This window comes from Tinamus guttatus, unplaced genomic scaffold, assembly GCF_059628265.1.
Source record: "Tinamus guttatus ecotype Peru unplaced genomic scaffold, ASM5962826v1 Tinamus_guttatus_pri_ptg000503l, whole genome shotgun sequence".
In the NCBI taxonomy this organism is placed as follows: domain Eukaryota; kingdom Metazoa; phylum Chordata; class Aves; order Tinamiformes; family Tinamidae; genus Tinamus; species Tinamus guttatus.
Window position 1 is genome coordinate 5204648 of NW_028289037.1, and position 27933 is coordinate 5232580.

Sequence of the window (27933 nt, forward strand, 5' to 3'; positions counted from 1 at the left end):
TAGTAGATTGCATTCACTGTATCAAATGACATAAGGTCTAGATCGGTATAACATGTTCACATAAAAGAAGCATTAGTTTCAATGAGCTCTGTGTGGGAGCATTTCCCTTTACAAATCCATCTGGAGGACAGGGCTTTTATTAAACTAAAGGCTACCGCATCCAAAGGCAAATAAAATAGATGAGAATGAAAGTTTCGTCCCTGCCACGTCCATGTACTCTGCATGGAAGTTAAGCTTCTGGGGGATTAGGCTTCCTTAGATTAGAATTTGCTTCTTTTATCAGTGAAAACTCATCAGTGAAACAGTTCATTAGCACGACAAACAATTTTAAGAGCAAGGAAACAAGTTGAATGAACATTGACCTCACCAAAAATGTTATTTTACTCAGAGACAACATTAACAGTGCTTGAATGTTTCATAATAAATTCATCCTGAAAACCTAGTAATTGGAAAAGTCTTCCATTCAAAAATATATGCACATGTTGCTGTTGACTCAGAATCTGGCAGGAACAAAATAATACGCTTCACAAAAGTGTATTTCCTCTCTTTTGAGGCTCTTCACACGTACTCAAAAGGTTTCTCTAAAAAGTATAATTTTTTGAAACATGCTCTCCTTTGCAAATAGACTATTAGCAATTATGCATGCACCATCATTAATTAAGCTATTCCCAGAAAAATAATCATGGTTCTGTGTGACATAAATTCTGAAAATTGCTCGGAAGCATGTTCTTCTGCTAAGTTCTTCCATAAGAAGACAAAACAACAGGCAGTCATTAGAATGTTAATTCCTGCTCCAAGGCATAAGAGATAAAAGCCAACAGGTGTGAAGACTTTCCTAGTTGGCTGGTGACTGCAGACTGGACATATAAATCTAAGGTAAATAATAAAAACTAGTTATTCTGGATACTACAGACCAAGATGGCAAAATGTGGTACTGGCTAATACTATTTTTCACGTTTTTGAAATGGCCTTAGAGCTTACAGTGAGTTCCAGTGCTAGTAGAACCAGCTTGATTTGGTCGATTCTCAGGAGCAGCAAGGAGTTAATGCTAAAAAAGCAATTACCACAGAGCATAGTTATTCTGACAATTTTCTCCAGGCTCCCAGAGGAAGGAACATTCATTACATTGTTCCATTTAGATGGAAGAAAGTAATTTGAGTGTTCTCCCTTAAATCCAAGTTCTTCATAAAATATCACAAAGTGATACTCAAGTCAAATCCAGATCTAGGAATTTTCCTTTAATGGTTTAATTTTGATATTGACTTGGAACCATAGGATAGACTTCAACCTAATGATTAGAAAATTATACTATCGTATTTTGACTAATCTCAGGAATGAGATCTGTGTCTCTAATAAGTTATCCTGCCAAAAATTATGTAGAGCTGAGTGCAGAAGAGCCTGGATTGTCCTAGGTATCACCTGAAATATCACTGATAATTCACTTTGGGCTGGGGGAGTTGAAATACTTGGTTCTTTTTCCAGACTAGTGATAACCTTCTATCTCCATGTTGAGGATATCAATAGATATCAACAGCATATTTTAAAAAAAATATTTCATTGTTTGTAGCTGAATACAATCAAAATTGCTTTGAAATATGACATTAAAAAATAAGGCAAGGATACTGTCTACTAAAATCTTTAGGCATATTATGATTATTTATTTATTTTTAAATACCATTGAACACTGCTGTACATTTTAGTACAGGTTGCACAAGTTAATATATACTCTAAAAATCTCAGACAGGCTTTGACATGTTCTGTACAAGCAGGATATCGCCTGTCAGAAAGTGTTTGTCAGTCAGTGGTTACATGACTTGATTTTAAAGATGTACCTATAAGAAGCAATACATTTTCTATGTCACCCTGGCAGTCTGGTCTCTCAGGGTCTCTAAGGGGTTTTACTTGGCTGAAGTAAACAATCTAAAATAGAAAATACTCTTCATATTGTAAATGTTATGAATATATAAAAATAACCATCCATTAAACTTACACGGGTTTAAGAACATTTCTTCCTGCAAAGCAATCAATGACTTTTCCACACTTCCTCCACCACGGCTGGATGTGAAGTATATTAAAAGTCTCAGAGCACGAAGGGGGAAAAGGCTCTTCCTTCTAGGTCAGCAGAGAAGTACTAGAACCTCAATACACTACCCATAAACTTTGCTCTCATCACATGTCAAAAGAGGCTCTAACCGAGATGATTCCCTCAGTAACAGCAGGTACCTTGTCCTTAATCCTTAGCTTGGAACAGTCCATAGTCTCTTGCTCAAAGAAGTATAAAACCTTCTTCTTAAGAAAGTCGATACTTTCTTTGTCATGTCTGTTTCTTTCTCTGCCACTCTGTCAGCTATGCCTAGACTTTTCCGTTAGGTCAAGATTTTCCCTCATCTTCCCAGGTGATGTGAGCTCTGAAGGACACAGCACTTTTTCAAGACTGTCCCCAGTACTGCTGGGGAGCTATTTTACCACGGCCTTAGCGTACCAGGATTTTGCCCAGACTCTATTTTGAACCCATGCCAACACATGGATACCATATTAGAGTAAAAATGTTTAAATATCAGCATTGCACATTCACCTCTCAAAATGACACTATTTTTATAGACGTACATGTCTTGAGAATTAATTATCATCCTTATAGTTTTTAAATCCATGTTTCAGTACTTGCAACTCTGTTGCTTTAAACTGATTACTTGATATTCTCTAGAATAAATACATGATTGAACATAATACAAATTATATGTTAATAAAATTTTGAATTCAACACATTATGTTTTAAAATGTCCGTGCCTTCAGAATATCCAAGACACTGCAAGTATGAAGAATATCCATTGCAAGAATATCCAATGCAGGAATATCCATCCACTGCAGTAGAAATTCACTGTGTTTTGCCATGAAATTAATGTTTCCAGCAACCAACTGATGAGTGACTTCTGAGATATTATTCCTACTTACACTTCTTATGTCTCCCATATTCACTAAATAAGTGCTAAATGAATTTCTCATTCCTTAGTTTCTTCAACTTCTTAAAAATGAAAAATCATATTTAGTGCACTCTGTATGGAATTCATATGGTTGCAAATCATGTTCTTGCAAAGCCTTACCACATCGCTTCCATCAACTAGAAAATTAAATTTAGTGATTCACTTATTAAATGAAAACAATGAAAATGCTCTCATCTGCTCAAAAATTTCCAGTCCCAAAAGCAATCCATCTTCTTATGTCCTTAAAAATGCATCTTGACTTGCCATGACTGTCTCATTTAATTGGAAACCTGAAGATGGGAAAAAAAAAAAAAAAAAAAAAACACCTTTGGTTCTTTACTCAATTGTATTTCCAGAATATGAGTGAGGAATGGACTTCTTTAAGATTTCAGCTGTGTACTTCTACCAGAATATTTGTGATACTCTGAAAAAAATTGCTTATATCTCAACACTAGGAAAATTTCAGAATGTTCTTTGCCTCAAATCCTGAAAACAAATGTATCAACATGTAATAAAACAGGACCATTAAACCTGATTGTAGGTTTATGGTTAGCGCTTTCAGTAATAGAAAGTCTTGAAAGTATGTAGAAGAATAAACTGACATATTTAAAGTGAATAATACTTAGTTTTATCTTCTGTGCTAGTAAGAATGCTAGCATTAAAAATATAGCCACCCAATCTGAGAATACCTCCGTTCATTTTTTCAGAAGATTTTAGAGGCCCAAATAAATAAATAAATAAATCATGAAGTACAGAATAGCATGAGAACACAGAGGCTGAGGGCATTTTGAATCTAGAGATTTTACTGTTTCCCTAACAACTTCACAGCTAGTCACAGTAGTGTGTTGCTGTTTAGTGCTAAGTTGTAACTCCCCTCTCATATATTATGTCTAGCTACCTGAAGGCTGCCTGTGATGAAGGAGTTTTTGTATTCAGCCTATATATCAGTATTCCAGTTCTGAAAAACGTTCTCCTCATTTCTCTCCCCTTTAATTTCAAAATATTGTTGTTTCTATGAAGCTTTATAAAATTGTTTTGCTTTTTTTCTGACAGTCATAGCCCTATTAAAGATTATGAGGCATCTGGGTTGCAACACTGCAGTTATGGGTACCAGTCTGAGGACAGACTCATGCTCTTGTGGACTCTATAGCCACAATAACATTAACTTAACAAGCATTTTGACTGAGCTATAATTTCATGATTCTTCACCTCTTATACACTGAGTGACCCTCTCCAAGCCTCACAAATTAAATGGCATTTTATCTCACATTGAAACCACATCACAGATGGCCAGGTCAGCTGGAGCACTATCAACACAATCTGCTTTGAAAACACGGCCCTCAGATTATGATTGTTATGAAATTTTACTATCCATGTCACACTGCTAGATTTATTTGGCACTTGCAGTCATGACTTGTTCTTCCGGAGGAATTCCTCTATAATTGAGCATTAGCTATTGTGCCATTAAAATACAGTGTTTCCGTAAATTTTAAACAGATAACAGCACTTTCTAGCAAGTGTTTTTTTAGATACAAGGTTTATTGCCTAGATACTGAAAAAAATTGGCTAGAAATGGGTTTCCTCTTCTAGTTAAAGAAAAAAAAGGTTAACAGAAAACATCCTGCCACGGCTCCCAGAGGATTATTCTCCATATACAAAATGAGAAAAGGTCATTTCTTAATTATTTTAAAAACCTATTGCAGTAATAAACAGTGATCCTGCATATTTTTTCAAATGCAATTTTTGGTATATTTATTCTATAAGCATTGATCTTTTGTAAGCATTTTTATCTGTTTCTTTCATTTGTGGAAGCTGGTTTTAAGTTCAACATTATTCACAGTGGCAGAAGTCCAGCATCTTGGTAGAAATATGCAGTGGGCACACACTGCTCTAGCTCCGGGCCTTGCTCATATTTCAGATGAGGAGTGGGCCTATGCACTTGAGCTATTATTTTTCCACGAAAACACCAAGAGACTGCGATGAATAGGCTCCTTTCATTAATCTCTAAAGGAAGAGGAAGACTAAAAGGTTCAAGGCGAATTGTGTCCTCACATAAATGTCAGGACAAAGACAGACTCCTTGCAAAAACATTTTCTTTACAGTCTTGGCAAGTCCTACGCTAAGAAATACCGCAGAATTGTGATCATGATGTCAGGCATATTTTAGTGAGTACAAAGGATTAACGTTTTGTATCTCTGCTGGTCTGCTCACCACCATGGGAAGCCAGAGAGGCAGATGTTCACTTTCCGTAAGATTTCCCTACCACAGGATATGGAGCTGTCACACTTCAGTTCTTGTGTTCAGGCTGCTATTTTGACCAGAAAGATTGGCAGGTCAACATCTATTGCAAACAATATAACTTACTAAAATCTATATGAATCTCACAAGATCATCAGGTGGGCATGGCATTTGTTATGATTTTACCCTGCAAACTAATTCAGCCAGTGTGGTAAAACTAGCTATAGTATTAACAAATTTAGCTTGCATTAATAGCCTTATTTTTAAAGCACCAAATTAAAATGCTTATTTATAATATAGTACACTGAACAGTAATCAGTATAACATATTCCATGTGCTATTATTTTACTGAATGCCATATTTGATGGTATTTAAACCATAAATACAGTGTATCATTCTAACAGACTATATAGAATTAATAGAATTAATCCACAGCTATGGATTTAAAATATAATAATTAAAAAAAATAAAGGAATTCAATTTTGACTTTTTATGAAAACTCTAGATCTCCAAATAACTAAGAACTGAAAGAAGAGCTAACACAGTGATCAGCTACTTAATTTTAAAATGCCCGAAAGTATTGCGCACAAATAAACACAAGTTTAAATAACTTTGTATTGAGAACTCTGGTAAATCAAGGGTTAAATTCATGTCTTGCCTGAAGAATAATATCAGGCTTAAAATTAAGGTTGCCGTGGCTAGGGTAGGGGAATAAATAGTGTACAGTAGGACTACACTGGCTCATTTTGACCTTGCTAATGTTTCACATTCAAAGCAGCTGCCAATATAGCATTTACCTGAGTCAGACTACAATACTTTGGCTTCATTGAACGTCCCAGCATTTTCTTTAGAATAAATTACAGATACAACAAGTTTCTTCCTGAATTAAATATCATTCCCTGCATTTGGATTTAAACTGACAATTCTTAATAGCTGCTCCTGTTTTCTATTTCTTTTGGCTGAGTTTAATTCTGACTTTATTATATTCCTTCTGAACTACACAGTGCTCATTTTCCACAACCATACAGGCTATAGAAACCATTTCTACTAACATTAAGAATGGTCCTGCACTCCTTTGAAACTTAGGCATAAATATGCATCTCTCCTCTGAGTCAATATCTGGCATACAGCACTTTACTATATCCGTGTCTGAAGCAACACAGAACACGCACTTCTACCATTCTTCTATAATAAATCACTTTGATTATGTCATTTTCGATTTGACTTCACTTCAGATATTCTAAGATCAAATTAGCTCTGACAAACCAATAAAGATTGGGTCAATCTTAGGATGTGATACCTCTAAGGAAATCTAACCTGCAAGAAGGAAATTTAACAGCTGCTTCTGGAGGAAGCATCTTTATCACTGAGTCAGAGAGGAACCAACCACTTAGCATAACCTTAACTCTGTCACAGGCATCATCATTCAACTGACGTGTAAAAAACATTTATAAATATTAACAATCATCTGGCATTTTTCAAAAGAACAGGAAAGTTAATCCTGCTTCCTGACCAAGTTCTGCCTTGCATAATTACATTCTGACTACCTAAGTTCCCTGCAATTTCAGTTAATTACAGCATTATTCTTACTTCCTGTGCTAAAGTTATTTGTGTAGTAACTATATCCTACTAGAGTGGAAGATGAAGTAAGCTCTGTGAATTATTTTGATTAATGTGTAAAATGTGCTATCCTCTCACACAAAAGACGCAACATACTGGATATTATTCCCGCCTAAAAAATGTGTGAACCTTTTCAGCAATTATATTAACACTCAGTAGCACGCTTCTCAAGGGATGCTTGTGTTACTTAACTATTAGATAGGAAGCTATAAGTGACTAACAAATATTAATAGAGCCATTTGTTGAACATATGCAGATGAAAAACGTGCTATCTTTAAAGGGTTGTTCTTCTGCAAAGCCTGCATAAAAATACATTCCTCTAGCACTTGCAAATGTTGAGGGCAGCTTTACCTGACTCTTCCCGTAAAAGCTATTGGTGCCAGTTTTACAGACTGAAAAATTGTTTGACAATTGTAAGATTTTGAATCATTACTACTTGGGAGGCAACTATTCAGTGCACTAGGGAGGACTGCCCAAATCGCACACAGAAATGCAGAATTTCTTCATGCCTCCTATAAAGGAGTTTCACCACTTTTGATGCAAATCCTTTCTTTGTAATTAATAGCAAAGCTCATATTGGCTTATACAGGGCAGGACTTTATCCCTAAACTTTGTCATGTGGTAGCCATAAAACTATCCATCACAAACCCTCCCTCTCTTTGCAATAGCCCCAGACCATCCCTTCTAATCGTGCTCTGAACCTCTCTGTCGTCCTGCTTTGCTACATACGGCCCAGAACGCTGGTTTCCATCACGCCCCTCTACCCCGTGCCGTCCTCCCCACGCTCTCCTCCACATCCTCCACTGCTCCCATATTTCACTTGAACACCCAGTCTGCAGTTTTTTTCCTACTCAAATATACCCCATTGTACAGTTATTGTGCTGATAATCGTGATATCTCTTAATGCTGCAACTGCTGCAATCTATACCATTTGCATTATTATTTTAAGTAATTTCTATTCTCCCTGCAGCAGAAAAGCAAGGTGAATGTGTCTTATAGGAGGAAAAAAAAAAAAAAAGGCAAAGAAAAGAGATTTTAGAGTTCAAAATCTGTACTGTGAATATCGGGCTGGGCTTGAGACCTATGATAATATCCCAAGAGCTGGCAACACTGTCCCTGCCTCCCAGAAGCTCCCTAGGAGGATTATGCCATTCCTAAAATCACTTGTCTTCTCTGCAGTTCATTTTCACTTCCTTGCCCCTCTTAATTGTCCTCCTTATTTAACACAACGGGGAAGGAATGAGTGAGCTGGTGAAGATATTTGGAACAAGACAGCCTGTGCCATTGAAACTCTGGAAATTCTTGCTTTATTTTTTTCTAAAGATCAGGAGACTGGACTTCTGTAATTATAAGTTTATTATGTTTTCTACTGTGTGCCCCTTGACAGAATGGGAATATAACACACACACACACACGAAAGTAAAAATAAAATGAAAATGAACAAACGAACACAAGAACAAACAACCGAAAAAGGCTGCTGAAGGCTGTTTCCAGCTAGGATTGAAGGCCATGCCAGCTAAGGGAGGTTGCAGTGCTGGAACGTGCTGCAGAACTGCCTGTCCAGGACAAGGCTCAACCCACAGTGTGTTTGAAAGTTAAAAAAAAAAAAAAAAAGAGAGAGAGAGAGAGAGAAAGAAAGAAAGAAGAAATATCCGCTTTCAACATGCTTGTTTTGGAGCTCCTGGAGGAGCAGGGAGTTCATAGAAATGAGTTCATCACCTCCGTGCTTGGCAGGCCCCAGGCCCGGCCCGTCTCCCTGGGCCCCGCAGGCCATGGGAGCCGTTGGCCCCACGAGGCCGGGGAAGATGTGGCCAGGAGCAGCAGCCAAGGGACCTCCTCCGCCCCGCGCGAGCCTGGTGGCAAGACCCTCTTATCCCTAATCAGCAGCGGAAAATCCCTTCCACATTAAGTGCAATTATAGGCGAAAATTGACTGCCAATTTTTGAAAATCTGTCCCTTTAAGTTTTAAGGGAGCTGGTTTCCTTTTCAATTTTTAAATATATCTCACTCATATGGGAATAATACACAATCAAATCCAATATTTTTCCTACTGCCTAGCAGCTAAGTTATTTACTTGACTTTAACAAGACTTTTCTTTCCTCTTCCCAAGTTTGAGAGCGAGCACAAGCTGAGATGAGCTGTGCTGCTGCAGGAGCAAGGAGCCGCTTCCAGCAGCATTTTTGAAAAGAAGCAGATCTGTATGTTAGGTGGGAAAGGGAGAGACTCAGCGTAGGCGGGGAAAAGAGGGGAAAAAGTCAAGGTTTAAATTTTTGTTGTTGTAAATAAATGGCTAGAGACATGGGAACAGAAAATAGGAAACTTTCAAAGTCTTGACACACCTATTTCCTACTGCTGGAAAATTAAGACAGCTCCCTCAGCTGTATCTCCCCTAAATTAAAAACAATGCACAAAGGGTGTTAAGGTAGCCTGACAGACCTAATGGCCATTAAAAAAAGGGAAAAAAAAAAAAAAACCTCTCATGCTGTACAAATTTGCAAGTACAACCTGCATCTGTTCTTAAGATGCTAAATTGAAGGCAAAAGATAAAAGTTTTACTCTGAAACCTCCTGTTTTTCAGAATTGTAGAGATTAAAAGTTTACATGTTTACTATTTACAACTTCCTTTTCAGAAGACACAGGTAGGGCATTCATGCCTTCCAAAAATGTAACCTTATACATCTGGCCAGAAAACATCTGGATATTTATCTTCACTCATCATTTCCTTCAGTAAGTCCAAAAACTGTCAGTTATTTCAGCTGAGATTCAACCCAAGGGAGTACAAAAAAAAGTTACATCCTTCTTTTGTCCAGGTTTTATAAACTGCTTTTTACCTTCTTCCCTGGGATATCAGTAAGTATAAAAATAAGCAGTCTGGATTCCTTTGATTGTAGTTTTTAGTCTGTGAATTTGTATTTCTGTAGCCACAAGGAACATACATATGCAATTGTATTTATTATATGGCCCTATCTGCAATGCATGCAAAATCTCTGATGTCCTAAGACAGTCTTTTTACTTTAAGTGCCATATACTTTACAAAAACAAAACAAAACTAAACAACAACAAAAAAAATAAAATCAAGAAGAAACTCCCCAAATTCTAGGCAAGAATACAGCTTATCTTGTGATTAAATTAAATAGCAAATCCATGCTATTATCCTAAGATTATCCTAATTATCCTTAGATTTAGGATAGTCACAAAACAAGAAAAATTCATTCACTAATAAAAAGATAAACTTGTATAAATGTAATAAACAGAGAAATGGAAGCACTGTCTTTTAACAAGAACAGTGGTCTGAATTTTTTCCTTTGCTCTGCCACTGCTGCAGGAAAGACTCTTCATCTGCCTATGCCTTTGTTCTCCTCCTTGCACAGGAGCATGATGAGATTCATCTCCTTTGCAGAAGACTTTGCAATTTAATCATGGAAGAAAAAAAAACTATGTGATAGTCCAATGTTATTATCAAATACAAATATTTAGCAAAGGAAAATGTTGGCCACTCATTTCGCGATTCAGCTTTCAATTATGAGTTTAATTTTTCTTACTAATCATTAATTTAAAGTTATTGCTCACTTCAAGCTTGTCAAAACACCAAATTATCAGGTTAAAATTGCTCCCCAAAATCTTCTGGACAAGAAATAAAAAACTCAGACTATGCACTGAGACTCGTGCATTTGCAGTTACTCTCGCTTTCTGTTAAATATTTTTCTGAATCATGTTTATGCATTCCAACTTATTTTTGCTTGGAGAGTAGAAGTGCTTTTAAGAGATTCTGAGATTTTAACCTAAAATTATGATAATATCTAAATACTAAAAAGCAATTACAGCTATATGCTGTCAGTACTTTGCACAGAGGCCATGCCCCATAGCAATGTTTCAAAGTATTTGAAACTCAGATGCAGGTACTATTGATACATGGGTAGCTGTTAATGACATAGCAAGGTAATACTTAATTGTGCATTTGTCCATAATACTTCAATTTTAACTTAACTAATATGTGTGCTTCGGCATCAGCCCAACACCTACTGATAATTTAAAAGTTTTCGCTTTAGGACCAGGAGAAGAGCAAAGCTTCAGATGGAGAGAAAGACTTGACAAGTGCCTTTGACAATTCTGCTTGTTCCTGCTTGACATCACTCTTAGTCAACAAACAACTCAGAAGCAGTTCCAGTCGTGGGGGTTTTTCTTGTTTTTTGTTTTTGTTTTTGTTTTAAACCATAAAGCATTTTTCAGTCAAAAGCGTATTAAAATAGAAGATAATTATGGCTGAAAAAATCCTTTTATTTTTATTTCTATGAGTTACAAACTGATAAACTACCAGTTACATTATTGAAAGAACATAGTGTTTTATTTTTATGACTACAAAATATTTAGGATCTCAGCATCTGTGTGTGTTAATAGTGAGTATGATTTAAAAGTGACTGTAATTTAAAAGAAAATAAAACATAAAAGCATGTCAAATATGTGATGCACACATAAAATATATACTTTCCTTAGATTTCTGTGCTGTAAAATCAAAACTAATCAAACCTCTTTCTGTCTCAGTTTAACAGGCCAGTTTCACAGTGATGAAAAACATGATGTCATTGATTCCTGAAACGATTCCTTGTGAAAGCATGTAACATGCCATAGTTTTATTTCAATCTGAGACTCTGCAACCCTTTTTGCACTTATGGTAGTTTGCCGTTACTGAACCTACAACTATAAAATGGAGAACTGCAGTGATATCTGTGATATTCATTCAGGGAGAAGAAACGAATTCTCCTTATTTTATTAAAGCTAAAAGGCACGACAAAAAAATCTCACTCTTATTCTACAGACTCAGGTTGCTATGATATTTTAAATAACATTGCCTTCACTCATACTCTGCAAAACGACTATTTCTGTGTGAGCAGTGCTGAACATGATGGAGTTTTATCAGGAAAGAAGTTTCTTAAGCATTCCTGGAAAGGTAAAAAGCAAGCTAGAATAACAAAAGTGAGACCTCGGCCTCCCTCCAGGACCCTACAAAACTTCATCTTTTCTCATACATGCATACCAAGATGATTTGTTTTTTCATGATTTTTAGTTGCCAGCAACAGAAACAGATTCTCAGGATAGCTAAGGTCCCATTTAGTCATCAAAATAAGTAGCCCAGAGCACAACGTGCAGTGTTCAAAACCAGTGCTTTGCAAAAGCACTAACCATGAATGACATAGTAAGAGCTGAGTGATCTTTACCTCAGGTATCAGCCTTTCATATAGCTTTATATGAGAACCCTGTCAAATCTTCTTGCAAAAGGACGGTTATGTTCTTTTTATAGTACACTGTGACTTTTAAGATTAAACAAGTAATTCTACTTTAAAAATATTTAACATTGATGAATTTATTTAGCTTTCAACAATTATTGCTTCTTGAGAAAATATAATTGAGAATTATTGCAGGTTATTTAAATATCCTTTGGGATAGACATAAAGGAGAAAGAGAGCCATAAAGTGATCCCAGAAAATAATTTAATGATAATTTTAGGGAAAGAGAAAAAAAAAGAAAGAAAAAAAGGAAAGAAAAGCTGGTTATTCCTTTTTATTCAGTTACATCTTCCAGCAGCATACTTTCAAATTAGATAGAGAGCAATGAGGAAAGATTGCCACTCCTGTACTCAGAAAGCATTTTTGGCAGTTTAAATACTTTAGTTACAGCAATAAAGATGCACTGAAGGAAATATGCATATAAAGAACATTGTCCAGAGACAATAACGGTTTGTCTGCTCCAAACACATTTTAAATGTTAATTGCCAATCGTGAAATATATAATAAAGTATTTTTAATGGTAATTGCCTTGCTATATTTTTAGTAAACAAGGAAAACTATTACAGACATCCAGCTTCTAGAAATCTGAGTAATACCCTGAAAGGAGCTTGCTCTTTGGAGGCTGGGGTGGAATACACTTTTAGTATGTTTTAAATGTTCACTTTTGATTTCTTATTCATATTAAAAAAGAAAAAAAAGAAATTACCCTTTTCAGATTTTCAGATAACCATGAGCTTATTTTTTTGTAAGGAATGCACATCAGTCTGTAAATCTAAAAGTGTAATTAGCAACTGGGAAAATCTTTTTTCTTTTTTTTTTAGCTAATTCTGAAATGAGACAAGACAAACTGTACACATGGAAATAATCACAAAACTTCTCTCTATACATACCCATATATAATACGCATGCCCAGTGGATACACACTGGAAAACTCTATTTCAACTGCAAGAACTTTTGCATGAAAATCACATCTCATTGAAAGAGATATTTCCAGCAGAGCTGAGGTTTACTCTCATTAATCTCATCATTATTAACCTAGGAAATATCCAGCCTTTGCATGTGTCTTTGGTCCTATCCTCCAGGAATGGAGGTTTTGGATGGTGTCTTGCTCAAGAACACAAAGATGAACCCAAGCAGGCCAGAGCTGCCCAGGTCCCCACACGGAGCATGGGGTCTAAGCATCTGCCCGCAGGTCCTCATGTCTCCAGGACGATGCCCGAGCCCTGAGAGCCACCTTACCTTTCCCATCCATGGACTGGGAAGAGCAACACACGCTCGCTGCACTGGGGTGCTCCAAAGCAAACATCTGTGCCGTTCAAAATGCATTGCAAAGGAAATTTCAAAAGAGCCACTTGGAATTGCAGAGGTCTCCATGCTGCCCGTACGCTGAAGAGCAGGGGAGCTAGCAAACACTATTCTGTGCTTCTTCTTCTCCATGCTAAGACTATACAGACTGACAAACAGAGCAATAATGACCACGCAATTTTTGCTAGCACAGCAGGAGAAAAGCAACTTTTTTTTTTTTTGCAATAGAAAAAGCTCCAGCGTTGTAATGGGCCATCTGTTTTAACAATGCTTTTATTTCACTAGGCCTCTGCTTCCACTTTAAATCTTACTGACAAAAAATTGTTACCACTGCTGCTGTTTGATGAGTTATATAACGTGTGCTTTTACTTCCAATCTAATTCCTTACAATCACATTCTCATATCACAAATTAAAACCTGTTGTTGCATTCAGTCTCTCCTACTGCTGATCTGCTGAGTCCAGCAGATTGGTAAAACATGGAAGGGACATAAAAGTCAACCTTTCCACGCTGGGAAACATCGCTCCAGGTTGGGACAAAGCCCTCCAGTAAGGCACTGTTCAAAGCTGGCTCCCCATCACCAACAGCAGAAATGGAGAGCTAGCATCTCCAGAGTCACAGCAGCTGGTTTAGGAAAGAATCACATTTAAAATGAGGCCTGGATCAAGGGATCTGAGTACATTTTATTCGAGAAATACATATTATTGGGTGTATTTATATTTCTAGAATCATTTACATTGATCCTAGATCAAGGGAAACAAGACTATAAACTCTCAGGTGAGTTTTTACCTACTTTGGAAACACGCATTTCTTACATAAGATATGTATTGAAAGACAGAGACAAAAAAAAAAAAAAAAAAAGAAGAAAGAAGGAAGAAAGATATAGCTGGACTCACTTGAAAAATGAGCTATAAATGCAAACATACAGTCTCTCTTTCCAACTCAAAGCAAGTGACCTATTTGAAAGATGGTTTGTTGATAAATCATCCACACAATATTTGAGAAGCCAAATGCTACATTACGACCATTTCACACCCTAAAAATAAAATCTCCAAACTATTCCAAGACAACTCCTTCCCCACATTCACTAAATACAAAAAAGGTTCATTTCAATACATAGATAATTCACAATTTACCCATATTCTGTAATACCTTAAGAAATACAAGTGTTATGCACCATTTCATTGGTTTTCAACAACACGCTTGGAAACAAAACGTCAAGTGCACTGTTTCTCTGCACAATCAGCTATATGCTCTCATACTCACGTGTCTATTCCAAGAACAAAAGAGGATTTTTTCCTTTTAAAATACATTTTAAAAGCACAGACTAGAACTCTAGCCAGTTATGAAAGTAAGAAGTCAGACTTTTTGAATGGTCTACCCATGCTAGTTTATTGTGAAGTTTCTTCTACCACTTCAACCTGTAAGATATTGTTTTTGAGTTGTTCATGCTCCATGACACCTCCATGAGGCTAGTTCACTACTTGGAAGCATGAACATAGTCACAACAGCCATGTGCATTGCATGTTAGTGTCCTCATTACAACCACTCATGTAATGTACACACTATATATACTTCCCAGAGATGTCAGAAGAAGCAATTTAACAAATGATGTTTTGAATTCATTTCAAGCTTCAGAAAGTTTAGGTTTACCACCTTAAAGAAAAGTTTAAATGAAAAAGAACATATATTTCCCCTGTGGTTTTAAAAACTAAAGACTATTTATTTTACATTTGCTGATGTTTTATCACAAAAGCATGTGTCACCTTGCTTTTCTGCAAGCAGATGCAGAGCTTTTTCCCTCTCTGTGCCCCTGGGGACAACTCCAGACACTGCAGATAGGAAAGATGAGATTCTACCCTTTAAATACCCATAGGTAACTGTAGTTAACGCATTATCTATGTGGAGAGGCTTGACAAGGCCAATGCATTATGTAACCCTCAAAGCAGGATTTGGGAGACACTGAAGAGGAGAGTTAACCTTGTGCTGGCCCCCTTCCCAGCCATAAGAAAAAGATACTAACAAGGAAAATGGAAGAATATGGTTTCTTCTTCATGTTGTACTGGGGATCTTGCCAGATATCTTGATGGGGGGAGCTTGAGAAAAGATAAACAATACTAAGAGAAGATGGAATTACCACCTGATTTTGCTATAAAAAGGGTGTCATTTTTGTGTTAGCTAACACTTTAACAAATACATATATCATGATACTTAAGATGAAAGATACATTATCTCTGTCAAAGGAAGGAAGGCAGTAAGGAAGGAAGGCAGGAAGGAAGGAAGGCAGGAAGGAAGGAAGGCAGGAAGGAAGGAAGGAAGGAAGGAAGGAAGGAAGAGGAAGGAAGGAAGGAAGGAAGGAAGGAAGGAAGGAAGGAAGGAAGGAAGGAAGGAAGGAAGGAAGGAAGAGGAAGGAAGGAAGGAAGGAAGAAAGAAAGGAAGAAAGAAAGGAAGAAAGGAAGAAAGAAAGGAAGAAAGAAAGAAAGAAAGAAAGAAAGAAAGAAAGAAAGAAAGAAAGAAAGAAAGAAAGAAAGAAAGAAAGAAAGAAAGAAAGAAAGAAAGAAAGAAAGAAAGAAAGAAAGAAAGAAAGAAAGCTTTTAAACCCATATAAAGTCCTAACTCATTGCAACCATAGATATCCATCTCTCCCAGTATCCTTCATTACTGTGGCAAACACACGATATTTGCCAATATTTACAGAAGGACTACAAGAATTATAGTAAGTGTAGAGAGAACACTCTTCCGTTTTCCAACAGTAAGCAGCTTATGTCTCTTTGTATTAGATCCTGAATGCAGATCATCGAGCTAAATCTTCACCTGTTCCAATGAGGCATGTTCTGACTTCCACAACATCATATTCCAACTTTGGACCATGTCCTAGAGTGATCCTAAAGACGTAAAAGTCAGTGGCCTCTCTATCTTGTCATGCAGTTCAGCCTACCAGTGGATTTGTTATTACCATCATAAACTCTGGCATATCAATCACAGATTTAAAAAAAAAATCTACTAATCAACTGCGAACCTCTTCTGGACCTGCAGGAATAAAAACTAAGCCAAAACTTCTCGGTTTCCTCTCATTTCTGTCTTCTAAGCTCTGTAGAGTAGAAAGATTTTCCAGAAGATCACCTACCAGCTCACACTTTCTAAAATAAAACAGGAAGGGTGTTGTGATATCTGCAGGTGCCACAATAAATTTAACAACCACCCCCAAATCTGGGCTCTACTCTTGTCACTGTACAAGAAGTCACAGTTTTTCAAACAACTGGAACCTACTATTAACAATAACACCATGAAAACAATATAAGCAGGCTCCCATATTTTTATGACATCCTAGACTGCTCTGTGTCAGGAAGCTTCATTGCAGCCGAGGTAGTTTTCAGGTGAACTTTTTTTTTAACCAAAATACACTTTCTATTCTCAGAAGGAATGGTAATTACAACATTCTTATTTGTTAAGACTGACCATGGTCTTCTATAAAATTAGTATAAATTTAGATTTAGTGTAGCTTTTTTATATCTGTTGAAGTCAAAAGACAGAGGATAAATCATAATCACATGAGCTCTATTTATTTTCAGTTCGTTGCCTGCAGGTATTAGATCAGAATACATAAGAAGACAGACTGGAAAATATGACAACTAGCTGTTGCTTTTACTATTTTTTGTGAGGCAAGCAGAGTCAGCATTTTAATATCCTGCACTTCCAAGCCTGTTCAAATAATAAGAAGAAACAACAACTGACAGAATGGCAAAAGAAAAGCTTTCTCTAATATTCACAAAAGGAGAGTATTTTTTCTTAATCATTGAGTATGAATTCCCTTTGCAATCAACACAAGCTGTGAAAAGAAAAAGAGCAGAACTTCATTCAGTCACTTGACAATTGCCAAAGTTTTCTGTCTTTCACTGAGTTAGAATTAAATCTGTTTCATGGTGGATAATCAATGCAGAACTGAACTGCTAGTCATGGAAACAGTGACACTTTCCCACACGCAAGGACTAGCTGCAAAAATAAAATAAAATAAAATAAAATAAAATAAAATAAAATAAAATAAAATAAAACAAAACAAAACAAAACAAAACAAAACAAAATAAACAATTTCTTTCCAATGCCCAAACTCAGAAAAAATAAAATGTAGACAAAGGTAGCTGAAGGTAGGTAGAATGATTGTTTGATTCCAGTACATCCTCCAAAAGCGCAAGTGGTAAATGTAGATGCTGAAGAGACTTTTGACCCTGTTGTCTTTTTCTTTAACAATCTTGCAAGCTCATACCCACCTTCTCATGAAATAATGGACATGGCATTACACTAGTACCCAAAATGATAGCTTATTAGGACTAATATTGAAGAAGGAATAGGACTATTTTTCACTCTTGGCCGTTCCAGTCACCTTAAGCACATGTGCCATGACACATTACCTGCCCCAGTTCATCCATATACCACGCACCACTCCATGCACACTTAGTTTCATATCTAAGTTCAACCCATGATCACTGGCTGATGTGAATTGCTAATAATAATAATAATAATAAATAATAGGATCATCCCAGGGGTCTTATGTCCAAAGACACCTCACAGGAAGGTTTTTCTCATAACTGAACGGGTGGTGAATGGTAGCACAAGGTGGAAAAAATGGCCAGAAATTTTGTAAGCCAGCTCTGCTGCTTAAGAAATTGTTCTGTTAAACTGCAACGTGTGATAATTGCTAGAAGAGGAGGCAGAAGCAATCTAAATTACAGGTAGAAACAGGCAGGACATAGCTTGAGAGAAATCCCAAATTTTCATCTCCTGCTGTATAGAATTTTTAAAAGTTAGTAAAATTTGCAATTCTTGGAATTCATAGAAAGAAATCCTCTTCAACATCATCAGTTGAGACATTTTGCCACTGGTCTGTGGCATGACCATTTGAGGGAAAAAAGATGAAAGGTTTTTCCAGGATTTCTCCTTTGTTTTCTAACCCCGTCAGAAGCTGATGCTGGACATACATTGAGCCCTGTGTGGTGGGAGAAGCTGAAGGAAGCTCAGAGATGATAGCTGCAGGACATGCCTGGTGCAGCAAAGGACGGCTTGTTTCTCATCTGCCATAAATACACTCAGAATTATTAAGACACGCCATTAAGCTAAGATTTCATGCAGCAGCTGGGGAATCTGCCTGGGATTTACTTATCAGTGCGGGTCTACTTTGCGAAGTCGGCGCACAGCCCCAGGCAGCGGCTCGTGTTGGCTCCGGCCCGTGCTGACAGGGGCCCTGTCACGTATCCCAGCTGGGGCTGGAAGCGGCTGCGGAGCAGGGACCGGCGCGGGTCTGGCAGGACACAGCGGCGGCAGCCGCGCTTGGCCCCAGGCGCGCAAGGAAGCGGCTTTCCACCCAGGTTGTCCGAGGGGAGGGATAGTCCAGTCGTGGAAATTCCCCGGCATTAAGGGAGAACAAAAGAAGAGGTGTTGGAAGCTGCTGTTAAAAAAAAAAAAAAAAAAAAAAAAAAAAAGGAGACGGTCTCGCTAAGCCTGTGCGCTGCCAAGCCGTGGGACAGCTCGTGTGGAGAGCTCCCAGTTAAAGCAGAGGAGAGTCCCTGATCCCCTGAGTGCTCTTAGGGCTGCAATCCCCACTAAAACCTACTGCCCCTGGGGGTTTTGTGGCTGGCCAGGTCAGAGCAGGATCGGGGAGCCACGGAGGGGGCTGCACCCTGGGACTGGCTTCCCGCCTCCACCTTGGCTCTTTCCACCTCCTTCTGTGAGTCCTGAGCTTCTCCCTTCCGATTAAAAGGTGGGGCTGGTTAAGAAATCAGTGTACAGAGCCCATGAATTCCTTAGCGCCGCTGTCATGGCTCTGCGCAGCGAGAGGAGCGGAGCCTCCGGCAGGTCAGGATGGCCCAGCGGAACTGGCACTGGGACGCACCGCTGCCCTGGGACGGCCATCCCCTCCGGGCTGCTGCACCTGGAGAGCGAGGCTGAGGAGCAAACTGTGGGCGCGAGCCTAAAATAGCTGGTCAGAAATCCCTCCGACACACACATATCCTTTCCCCAAGAAACGGATATAAAACCTGCTATTTTACAGCTCGCTCCCTTCAGTGCAGCCATAACGAGGGGTTTTACTGAAACAAAGGGAAAAGTTACAGTGATTTATAAATTTGTTAAGATACCAAGAGAAAAAGCAGAGCTTTAGTGCAGTCCTCCCCTTGACTGCCACGGGTTCTGGTTCGGGCCTAGAAGAACGCTGGAATGAGTCGTGTAACATTTTGTCTTCTAACTTTTTAGTGGCTACTGCAAACAACGGAAAACACAAGCACATACCTAGAATAACTCTAGCCTTTGAAAAATGAGCTCACACCTAAAAATACTTCCTCTTGTTGCTGTATAACTAGGGTTTATGATAATAGCTATTACACACGTATAGCGGAGAGGAAAAAATAGCTTCCCCATACGAGGTAAAAAAAATTATATTGTGCATTGGAGTTTCTTCTACAGCAAAGAATTTTAAGCTGTAACGGTTCAGGTTGTTTATTCGAATGACAGGAATGAACAACCTAAACAAGGGACAAATAGATGCCAACAAAATATTAATCAGTCAGGAGTCTGTGTAATCCAATTATTGGTTGGAGTAAGGAAAAGCAATACTATAATGATTCTCTGTAACAAAATTATGCCAAATAGTAATAAACAACCGTAAAATGTATCTGAATTTTACTTTTTCGATCTGAAACAACTGCTGCTATTATTTATATCCCCACACATAAGCCCACACAGCTCGTGCTTCCTGGGATACGCATGTGCTATTAATTTTTATCTTTATTCTATGAACCAAGCCTGAATTTTACCAGCTCCTGCCAGTTTTACAGACCAATTGTGACTAGACATTGGGACTGTGCTACAGGAGTCTGACTTATTAAAAAGTGAAGGTGGTTTTTCTTCAGGAGTTTGTGCTTTACTTTTTAAAAGTATCATCTGCTGCATTAGACTTCAGTTAGGAGCTTTGGAAGCAGTAGAATTTCGCAGTCGTGTTGCTGAGATACTGATTTCATCATTCCTTGACTGGAGGACAGAGTGCTGTAACTATCGCCATTTACTATAATGTTGCATCAGTTCCCCACAGAGTAGCACAGACCTAGGAGTGAGCAACGTTTCTGTAACTTCAGAAAGAGTGAAATTTTATTTACAAAATTGTCAACACTGACCTGAAGACAAGAAGAGCATTTTGCAATGCAGTTTTCTAAAATTCTTGATAGAGTGAGGTGTTTTTTAGATTTTAAATTAAACATCCTAGCGTAATTCATTTCAAAGTGTGCAACCCCAGCAGCACTCTCAGAGCCCCGGGGAGACTTTTCCCGCTGAACTCGGTGAAGGCACGTCCAGGCTAGCGATTTCCCAGCGGGGCTCTCAGGGAACCATCCTGATTTCCCAACGCGGGCACATCCTCGAGGGCCGTCACACGAGGCAGCCCCAGCGCGGGCGCCGGGTCCCTGCCGGGGACGCTGCGCCCCCCACCTTGCACACATTGTTCCAGCTGCTTCCTCACCCCCCCTCTCTCCCGTCCATTGTTATGCCGGGTTCCCGCCCCGCATTGTTCTCCCGCACCCACCCGCGCTGCTCCCATCCGCCGGGCCAGCTCCCACTCCCACTCGCCCCGACCACCTTCCCACTGGGTTCCACGCTCCCCCCGGCCACGCAGCGCCGAGGCTGCTTCCCTCAGGAAGCGCCGCATCTGAACGGCCACAACTAGACGCTACAGTGCCCACCCTTGGGATGTCCCACGCAAGAACCTTTAAACGGTCCTTGTTCCATCCCAGCGGACCAGCCCCAAAGTGCTCTTACATTTTTCAAGTAGAACTCAACAGACTAGAGCAAATAAATATTACAGAAAACTACAGAAAAATGTACATGAAGGAGTGACTAGACAGAATCCGCATTATTATATGCTTAAAAAATATATGTATAGGAATAAGAGATATGGTTTCTATGACCTCCATTGTTGTCATAAACAAAAGCTAAATGCTTTCCAAACAGCACTTTTTCATGCATAAGAGCAGGTAGGGTTAGAAATGTACTTTTAAAAAATGTTTAAAAAGATTTTTTAGAATATACAGAAAAGAGACAAAGTTAGCCAGCTGTCCTGTCATTATTTAGCCCCTCTTGCTTTTATTCCCATTTTATACATACATGTTTCTTTAGAAATAATTATCTTCATTGATTATATATTTAATTTAGCCATAGTCATGCAATCATACTTTAGGAGCTCTAAGAATGGCCAACAGCAAAGACTTTAATCACATTAGGGCAACATTTGATTCATAATATTAAAAGTGACTCTTCAAACACACAGTAACTATACAATGTTTATGCACTCACTCTTTTTATCTGTGATGCTTACCTTTCACTGGGGCACTACTTTCAAAGTAACAGCCTCTCTTTTAATGAAATCATACTTACTACGCAAATAGTAGGATGATTAAGATGTTCTCCATGGTCAAAAGAGAGAGTCAATCTTTGCAGCTGACTTGAGAACAAAGTAGCTATGCATGCATAAAGTTGATTATGTTTATGAATAAAAATAAATACCTCTATTCATTAGTAATTCATATATTCTGCATTTTAACAAGTTAAAAAACAAAACAAAACAAAAAAAACTCTAAGTCTTACCATGGCTTATGCGATGAAACCAGTAGTATGCAAAATCCACCCCCAGGAAAGTCAAATACCACGTCCACGGAGAATGCCAGGGCAGTTCAAAGAGCCTGTAGTTATCCCATACATAGACATAGCTAACTAAGTCGATGCTTCGGAATAGAACACTGAAACAGAGAACCAAAAACTTTCTCAATAATTTTGGCAACTTTAGTTACAGAAATGTTTTGTTACACATTTAGCTTTTATCAGGTTTATACTGTTTCATAACTCATAAAAAAGTAGGCAAGTTCTGCAATTGTTGTCAAGTAATAATGCCATTGATATAGTAGTACTTCTGCTTAAGGTCTGTAAGGATTTTTCATATTAGCCTTCATCCATTCATCTTCTGTGTCTTGGTATTGAGCACTCCAAAACTCTTAAGCACTCTGGTGCTGTGCAGGCACTTTTTTCACAAGTCTGGAAGTAACCTATCCTTGCTAATTTGCAATTTTAAAGTAACTGACTGCAGTAATTATTGGCATTGAAATGCTAATGTGTGGTATTAAAAGAACTTGGCTATTTCCACTGTAAATAGGATGCAGGTAGATAGAGGAATGAGAGAATACAGAAAGGTGCCCTCATTTGTATTAGTGCCACAACTCAGCAGTGCTTTTTCCTGAACCCTGCCTTTTCTTCTTTTTTGAATTGTATTGCTTTTAATCTGGACAATTTTGGTGATCTAGCTTACAGCACTGCCCCACAAACACTTAAGTCTGCAAAACTGAGAAGAGGACATATTCTCTTCCTTCTCCTCCAAAGCCTTGTTTCACACATTTGGGAAGCCTCCTATGTACCTATATGTACTGGTCATTCAAGATTGCTTTACACAAACCCTGGGAGTAGCATGGCCATAGTAAACCAGTACTTTGATCTTCTGGGGGAAACTTCACAGAAATGCAAGGAAACCTCAGGAGTTGAGCTGCTGTAGCTTGCACACCCTCCTACACAGCGACTAGAAGCAGCTTCTCTGTGCTCAATTCTTTGTGCCGCAAGATGCCTCCAGAACATTGTGTTTCCTGCATTAGCACCTGTGCCATAATGATATTCTGAATAAGGCTAGAAGGAAACATCTTGAGTGTCTGCTGTTAGTCTCCCTATTAACAAGGAACAAAGGCAGCTGAAAATCTCAAGCTCCCACTACTAGCCTCGAGGCAGAAACTTATCACGTTCATGCCTTTATCCTGAGAAGGATGTGCCCTGCACAGCCAGCTGCCACATCTTACCTGCAACTAATACCTACCTTTGCTAGTTACCAAAACACAGCAAGAAATGTGCACTTTGCTTTTCGCAGCTGGTAGAATCAGAATTTCTCTCAAGCAGCAGTGACAGGTGTATCTGCCACTTCAAAAGCAACTTTGCCTTGCCCAGAATTTGGATCATACACACCTGGAACATGTTTAATTTTCATAAGAGCTGTGTTCTATAAATATTTTTAAAGAAGATTATATGTGTCCAACCAGATTTTTGCAATTCACCTCACGAGGCATCTGTAAAGTTTAGTATAAATTCTCAATCACTTTCACAACAGGTCAGAAGGGAGCAGATATTATTCAAACATAAAGAAATTGGCATTTTTTAACATCTTTTCCATGACCAGGAAATTTAAAACACCTCTTGCAACATACAGTATCAGTTATTATTGGGTACTGTTTTCTTACTTTATTCTTTTGCTTTTATTAACATATAATGCTTGCGCAGTGCATGCAAAGATATGTGAACTGGTACCTTTCCTCTTTTTTTGATCAGCTTTCATTATTTCACCATTGAGTCTTTCTTCTGGTTTTTTTTTTTTTTTTTTTTTTTTTCCCTCATAGACAGAGGCCAAGGTGTGAAGCTTGAGCTAACCCTGAAACATATTTTTATATACATAACTTTCCATAAATGACAGAATTTGCTTATTCTTTCCTTCATGCTTGAATCAATACTCTACACCATATAACACCAGTTGATTATTGCAATTAATTTAGAGTAATCCATCATATCACCATGCAATGCTGAAGAAAGAGGAATTGCTGAGCTAAGGGTTTTCTTTTCTTTTTCTTTTTTCTTTTTTTTTTTTTGTTAATTTACAGTGTGATAAATAGGAAAGTCCAGAGCTTGCATTCAATAATGAAGCTGAAAGTTCACTTGGAGTTTTAAAGGTTTCTATCACCCCTTTTTTTTCTCCCTCAAGTTCAATTTTCACTTCTTGAAAATACTGAAGAGAACTTAAGAAAACTTTTCCCTATTTAAATGTTAGTTTGTCACCATATATAGCAGAAATGGAGATGCAAGATTCTTGTCATCTAGTCCAAACCTCTGCAAATGAACAATAAATCTTAGAACAGACAGATTATATGGAAAAACTTACTATATACATTTCTTTCCTTGGATTTTGAGCATTTCTGCTGAAAATTTTCTTAATAAATGCAAAGTAGGCACTAATGCAACTGTTTCAACTTTGAGATAGAGTCTTTTTCTTACGGTTTCTAAAGTTCATATGTACTTTATCTTAAGATGACGATGTCTGTTATAATGCACCATTCTCCTCTTCTTCCTCTACTATCTCTGCTAAGTCATACTATGTAACTGGGGGAAAAATAAGAGAGAGAGAGAGAAGAAAAGGGAATTCTGAGAGATTAAGTCTGTAAGTGGACATGAAGCTCTGCTTACAGCACATCCCAATGAGATAATGAAGGAGGGAAAATGGTGGAGGAAATTCAGCTGGAAGAAGAGGCAACTGCCTCATTTCACAAACACTAAAAGGGCTTGTTCTGTCTCCTCCATCTCACAGAGCAACCTTAAAGCTTTGAATCAGAGTTTTAAGAATCTTCTTCCAGAGTTTCCAGAACAGTCGCTGAAATGGTAAGGAAACATGGGGAATGGTCAGGAAACATGGGGAAACAGCAGCTGTAGTCTGGAGGAAGATCCCCACCTGGCATGGGAAGACCCTGCGGAGACAATCCAGGCTGAGGTCACCACTGTGGGCTCCATTCAGGCCATTGTGGGAACCCACCTCCAAGGCTCCTCAGGGCTAAAAGCCACAACTGCACTGACAAAAGCTCTGCCAGACTTGCAACTCCTGAAGGTCAGACATAGAGGGAAACACATCAAACACCCTGGCCACGAGGTTATGTTATCGTTAAAAATAGTGAGATATTATTCATACATTTTTTCCCTGGGTTAAACAAATTCAGTTTTCTTAGTTTGATTTGAACTTAAATGCAAATTTTCAAAACGTTGAACAAAGACAGTTTCGCCTCAATAATTTTAAATTATTCAGGCATATATAAAACAGCAGGATACATGAATAATTAAATGCTCTGTAAGTCTTTGTTTCAGAGTGAAAAGTATAGGGATTTCCATTTCCAAAGATACTCATGAAGCTTTCTTTTCCAGATGAAAAACTGGCTACAGTCACAATTGGAATAAACATTTTGATAACATGATTTCAGTAAAGAGGAGACGGGGGAAGGAGGTAAAGGAGCCTTGAGAAAACTTCCATTCGCAAAACAAAGCAAACCTCCTGCAACTGAAATCCCCTTTTATTTCCTGTACAGGTGCCAGGTCTTGAACAGACACCCAATTTATTACCTTGTCAGCTGACTTATTAGGGTTGACACAAATCGAGCTGAAATATTCCTGACATACTGCAGTCAAGGCTTTTTTCACGCTTTAGCACAAAGCCAAACTTTCCACAAGGTGGAGGGAAGGGGAGAGGGAGTTGTGGGAGTTCTATTCCCTGTTTTCTATCATCAAGATGAATATGATCCTCTCCCATTCTTAATATGCAAAACCAGGCATGAAATAACCCAAGGTTAAAAAATAATTCACCAAAATGATACAGCTGGGAAATGATTATCAGGCTCTGGAAAGCCCTTGATTACAGGAAATAGCACCTACATTTTGAGAAAATGTTCCCACCAGACACAAAAGCTGAATCAAAGTCTCTCCTCTTCCTCGGCATGGCTTTCTCTGGCATTTTAGCCTAAATAATCCAAATCCCCAGTCTTCCTTGTGGAGAAAAAAAAAATTAACAACTACAAAATGAAGCAAAATAGAGGTGGGTTCAGTCTCCCTACTTGCTGCATTACACCATGTACTATGTAATTCTTTGTCTGGAGCAGCTGACTTTTGCTTCACCAAAACCATTCCTGCTGCACTTCACTTTGTATTAAATTAGAGGATAAAATATAAAGTTTTTTTCCATCCACTAATACAAATTAATACGAGTGTATTGAATTAGAGGATAAACTCATTAATTTACATTAGTCAAAGGAAGAAAATATAAAATAACAGGTTTGGGAAACTAAAGAAGAAAAGTTAGTATCATGTTAATTTTATTATCATGTCCTTCCTTCCTATATAAAGTCACTTGTCATTTATCCTTTTTCTCTCATATATAAATCTGCAATCAATTAAAAACCTATAAACCAGGCAAGTCTTATATATTTTCATAAGTAGTCCCGTGTTCTATAGTGATCTAATCTATAACACCCACTGCCATAAATTTATACAGAGTTCCTGGGTCAATTTAACTGTTGGTTATCTTTAATAGACCATTACAATTTTGAAGTTAAAAATTTAAAGTATAACTGTACTTATGGCCTAATGACTTACTCTTCTTCCATTCTGAGAGTGCAAGTTATATTTCTACAGACCTATTCATATATGTCCAACACACTGGTAAGCTTCATGAGAAAGACTCTAATAGAGAAGGAAGACTACATTATTCTGAGCATGTCAGTACAATGATTTAAAATATGCTCTGTTCAAGTAAATGCAAGACACACAATATTGGGAGAATATCATCTCCGGTGAGGTAACAGACCTGAGTTTTTAATATTTGTATAAATAACAGCTTATAAATATAATACGAATGCTTACTGAGGATCTTTCTTTTTCAGTAGAGGATCTGATTTTGATCTTTCTTACTTGCAGAATAGTTGTTCCACTGAAGTCAGCATATTTACATTGAAGTTTAAGCTAGATTAAAACAAGCCTGTAATATTCTCAAAGGTCACATATAAACAGAACTTATGAGGAGTGGGATAAAGCTATTCTGTTCAGCTCGAATGGAATTCAAGTTCTGAATTTACCTAAAACAAAGGAAGAAGTAACAGATAATGGTTCCTGCAGTCTATAAAAATATAGTGAAATGACTTGAATGAGTCATCATAGTACATCAGATAATGAAATGAGGAAAAATATTTACATGAGAATTTTAGTCATATATCTGAAACTTTAAAATCATAGTTTGCTTTTGTCCATGATATATGTAGTGTTGAAAGTCTATTGTTTTCAGTTCTACAACGCTGATTTACAGAATCATTAAGAAATATTTTTCCATAGTTTCCATAACTCCTAGATGTTGACCCAGCATACTAGGTAGTAGGAATACTAGGTCTAAAAATGCTGCCCCTGTGCTCCATCTAGTGGAATCCTGATTTATGTTTAACACATATTTTAACACAGATATGTGCTTTAGTTAGGATACTCTAACCAGAAGCAGCTCATTAGATTTTTTTTTCTTTTTTCAAAATGTGCAATCTGACACAATTTATCTTAATGAAAAAGACAGAAAGGTGAAATGAAAACGTATGCAACATCTAATGGATTTGAGAAACTGCTGTATTTTTTGAGCTACAGAGATTATTGAACTTAATTAATAACATATTTCCAATAAGGGTAAACTTAGTTCACAGCCTGTATTTTTACCGAAGAACAACAGTGCATCTGAGAAAAAATGTAACAGCTTGCTTTTGTTTCCAGAGACCTGGCAGGTGCTAAGTTGGGCTTAGAGACTCAAGCAAAGAATAGGAGTTCAATGTGCTTGTTATTGGGCCCACTGTGTGGAGATAAATAACGCTGAAA

General features: G+C 37.8%; 1 protein-coding gene across 1 annotated transcript in view; it reads right to left on the reverse strand.

Annotated features, from left to right (window-relative positions):
- AGMO (alkylglycerol monooxygenase) overlaps nt 1–27933 on the reverse strand; it is a 144073-nt gene that overhangs the window by 105856 nt on the left and 10284 nt on the right. Inside the window, 1 exon segment of the mRNA XM_088533443.1 lies at nt 22054–22205. Coding sequence (XP_088389569.1) covers nt 22054–22205 — 152 coding nt within the window.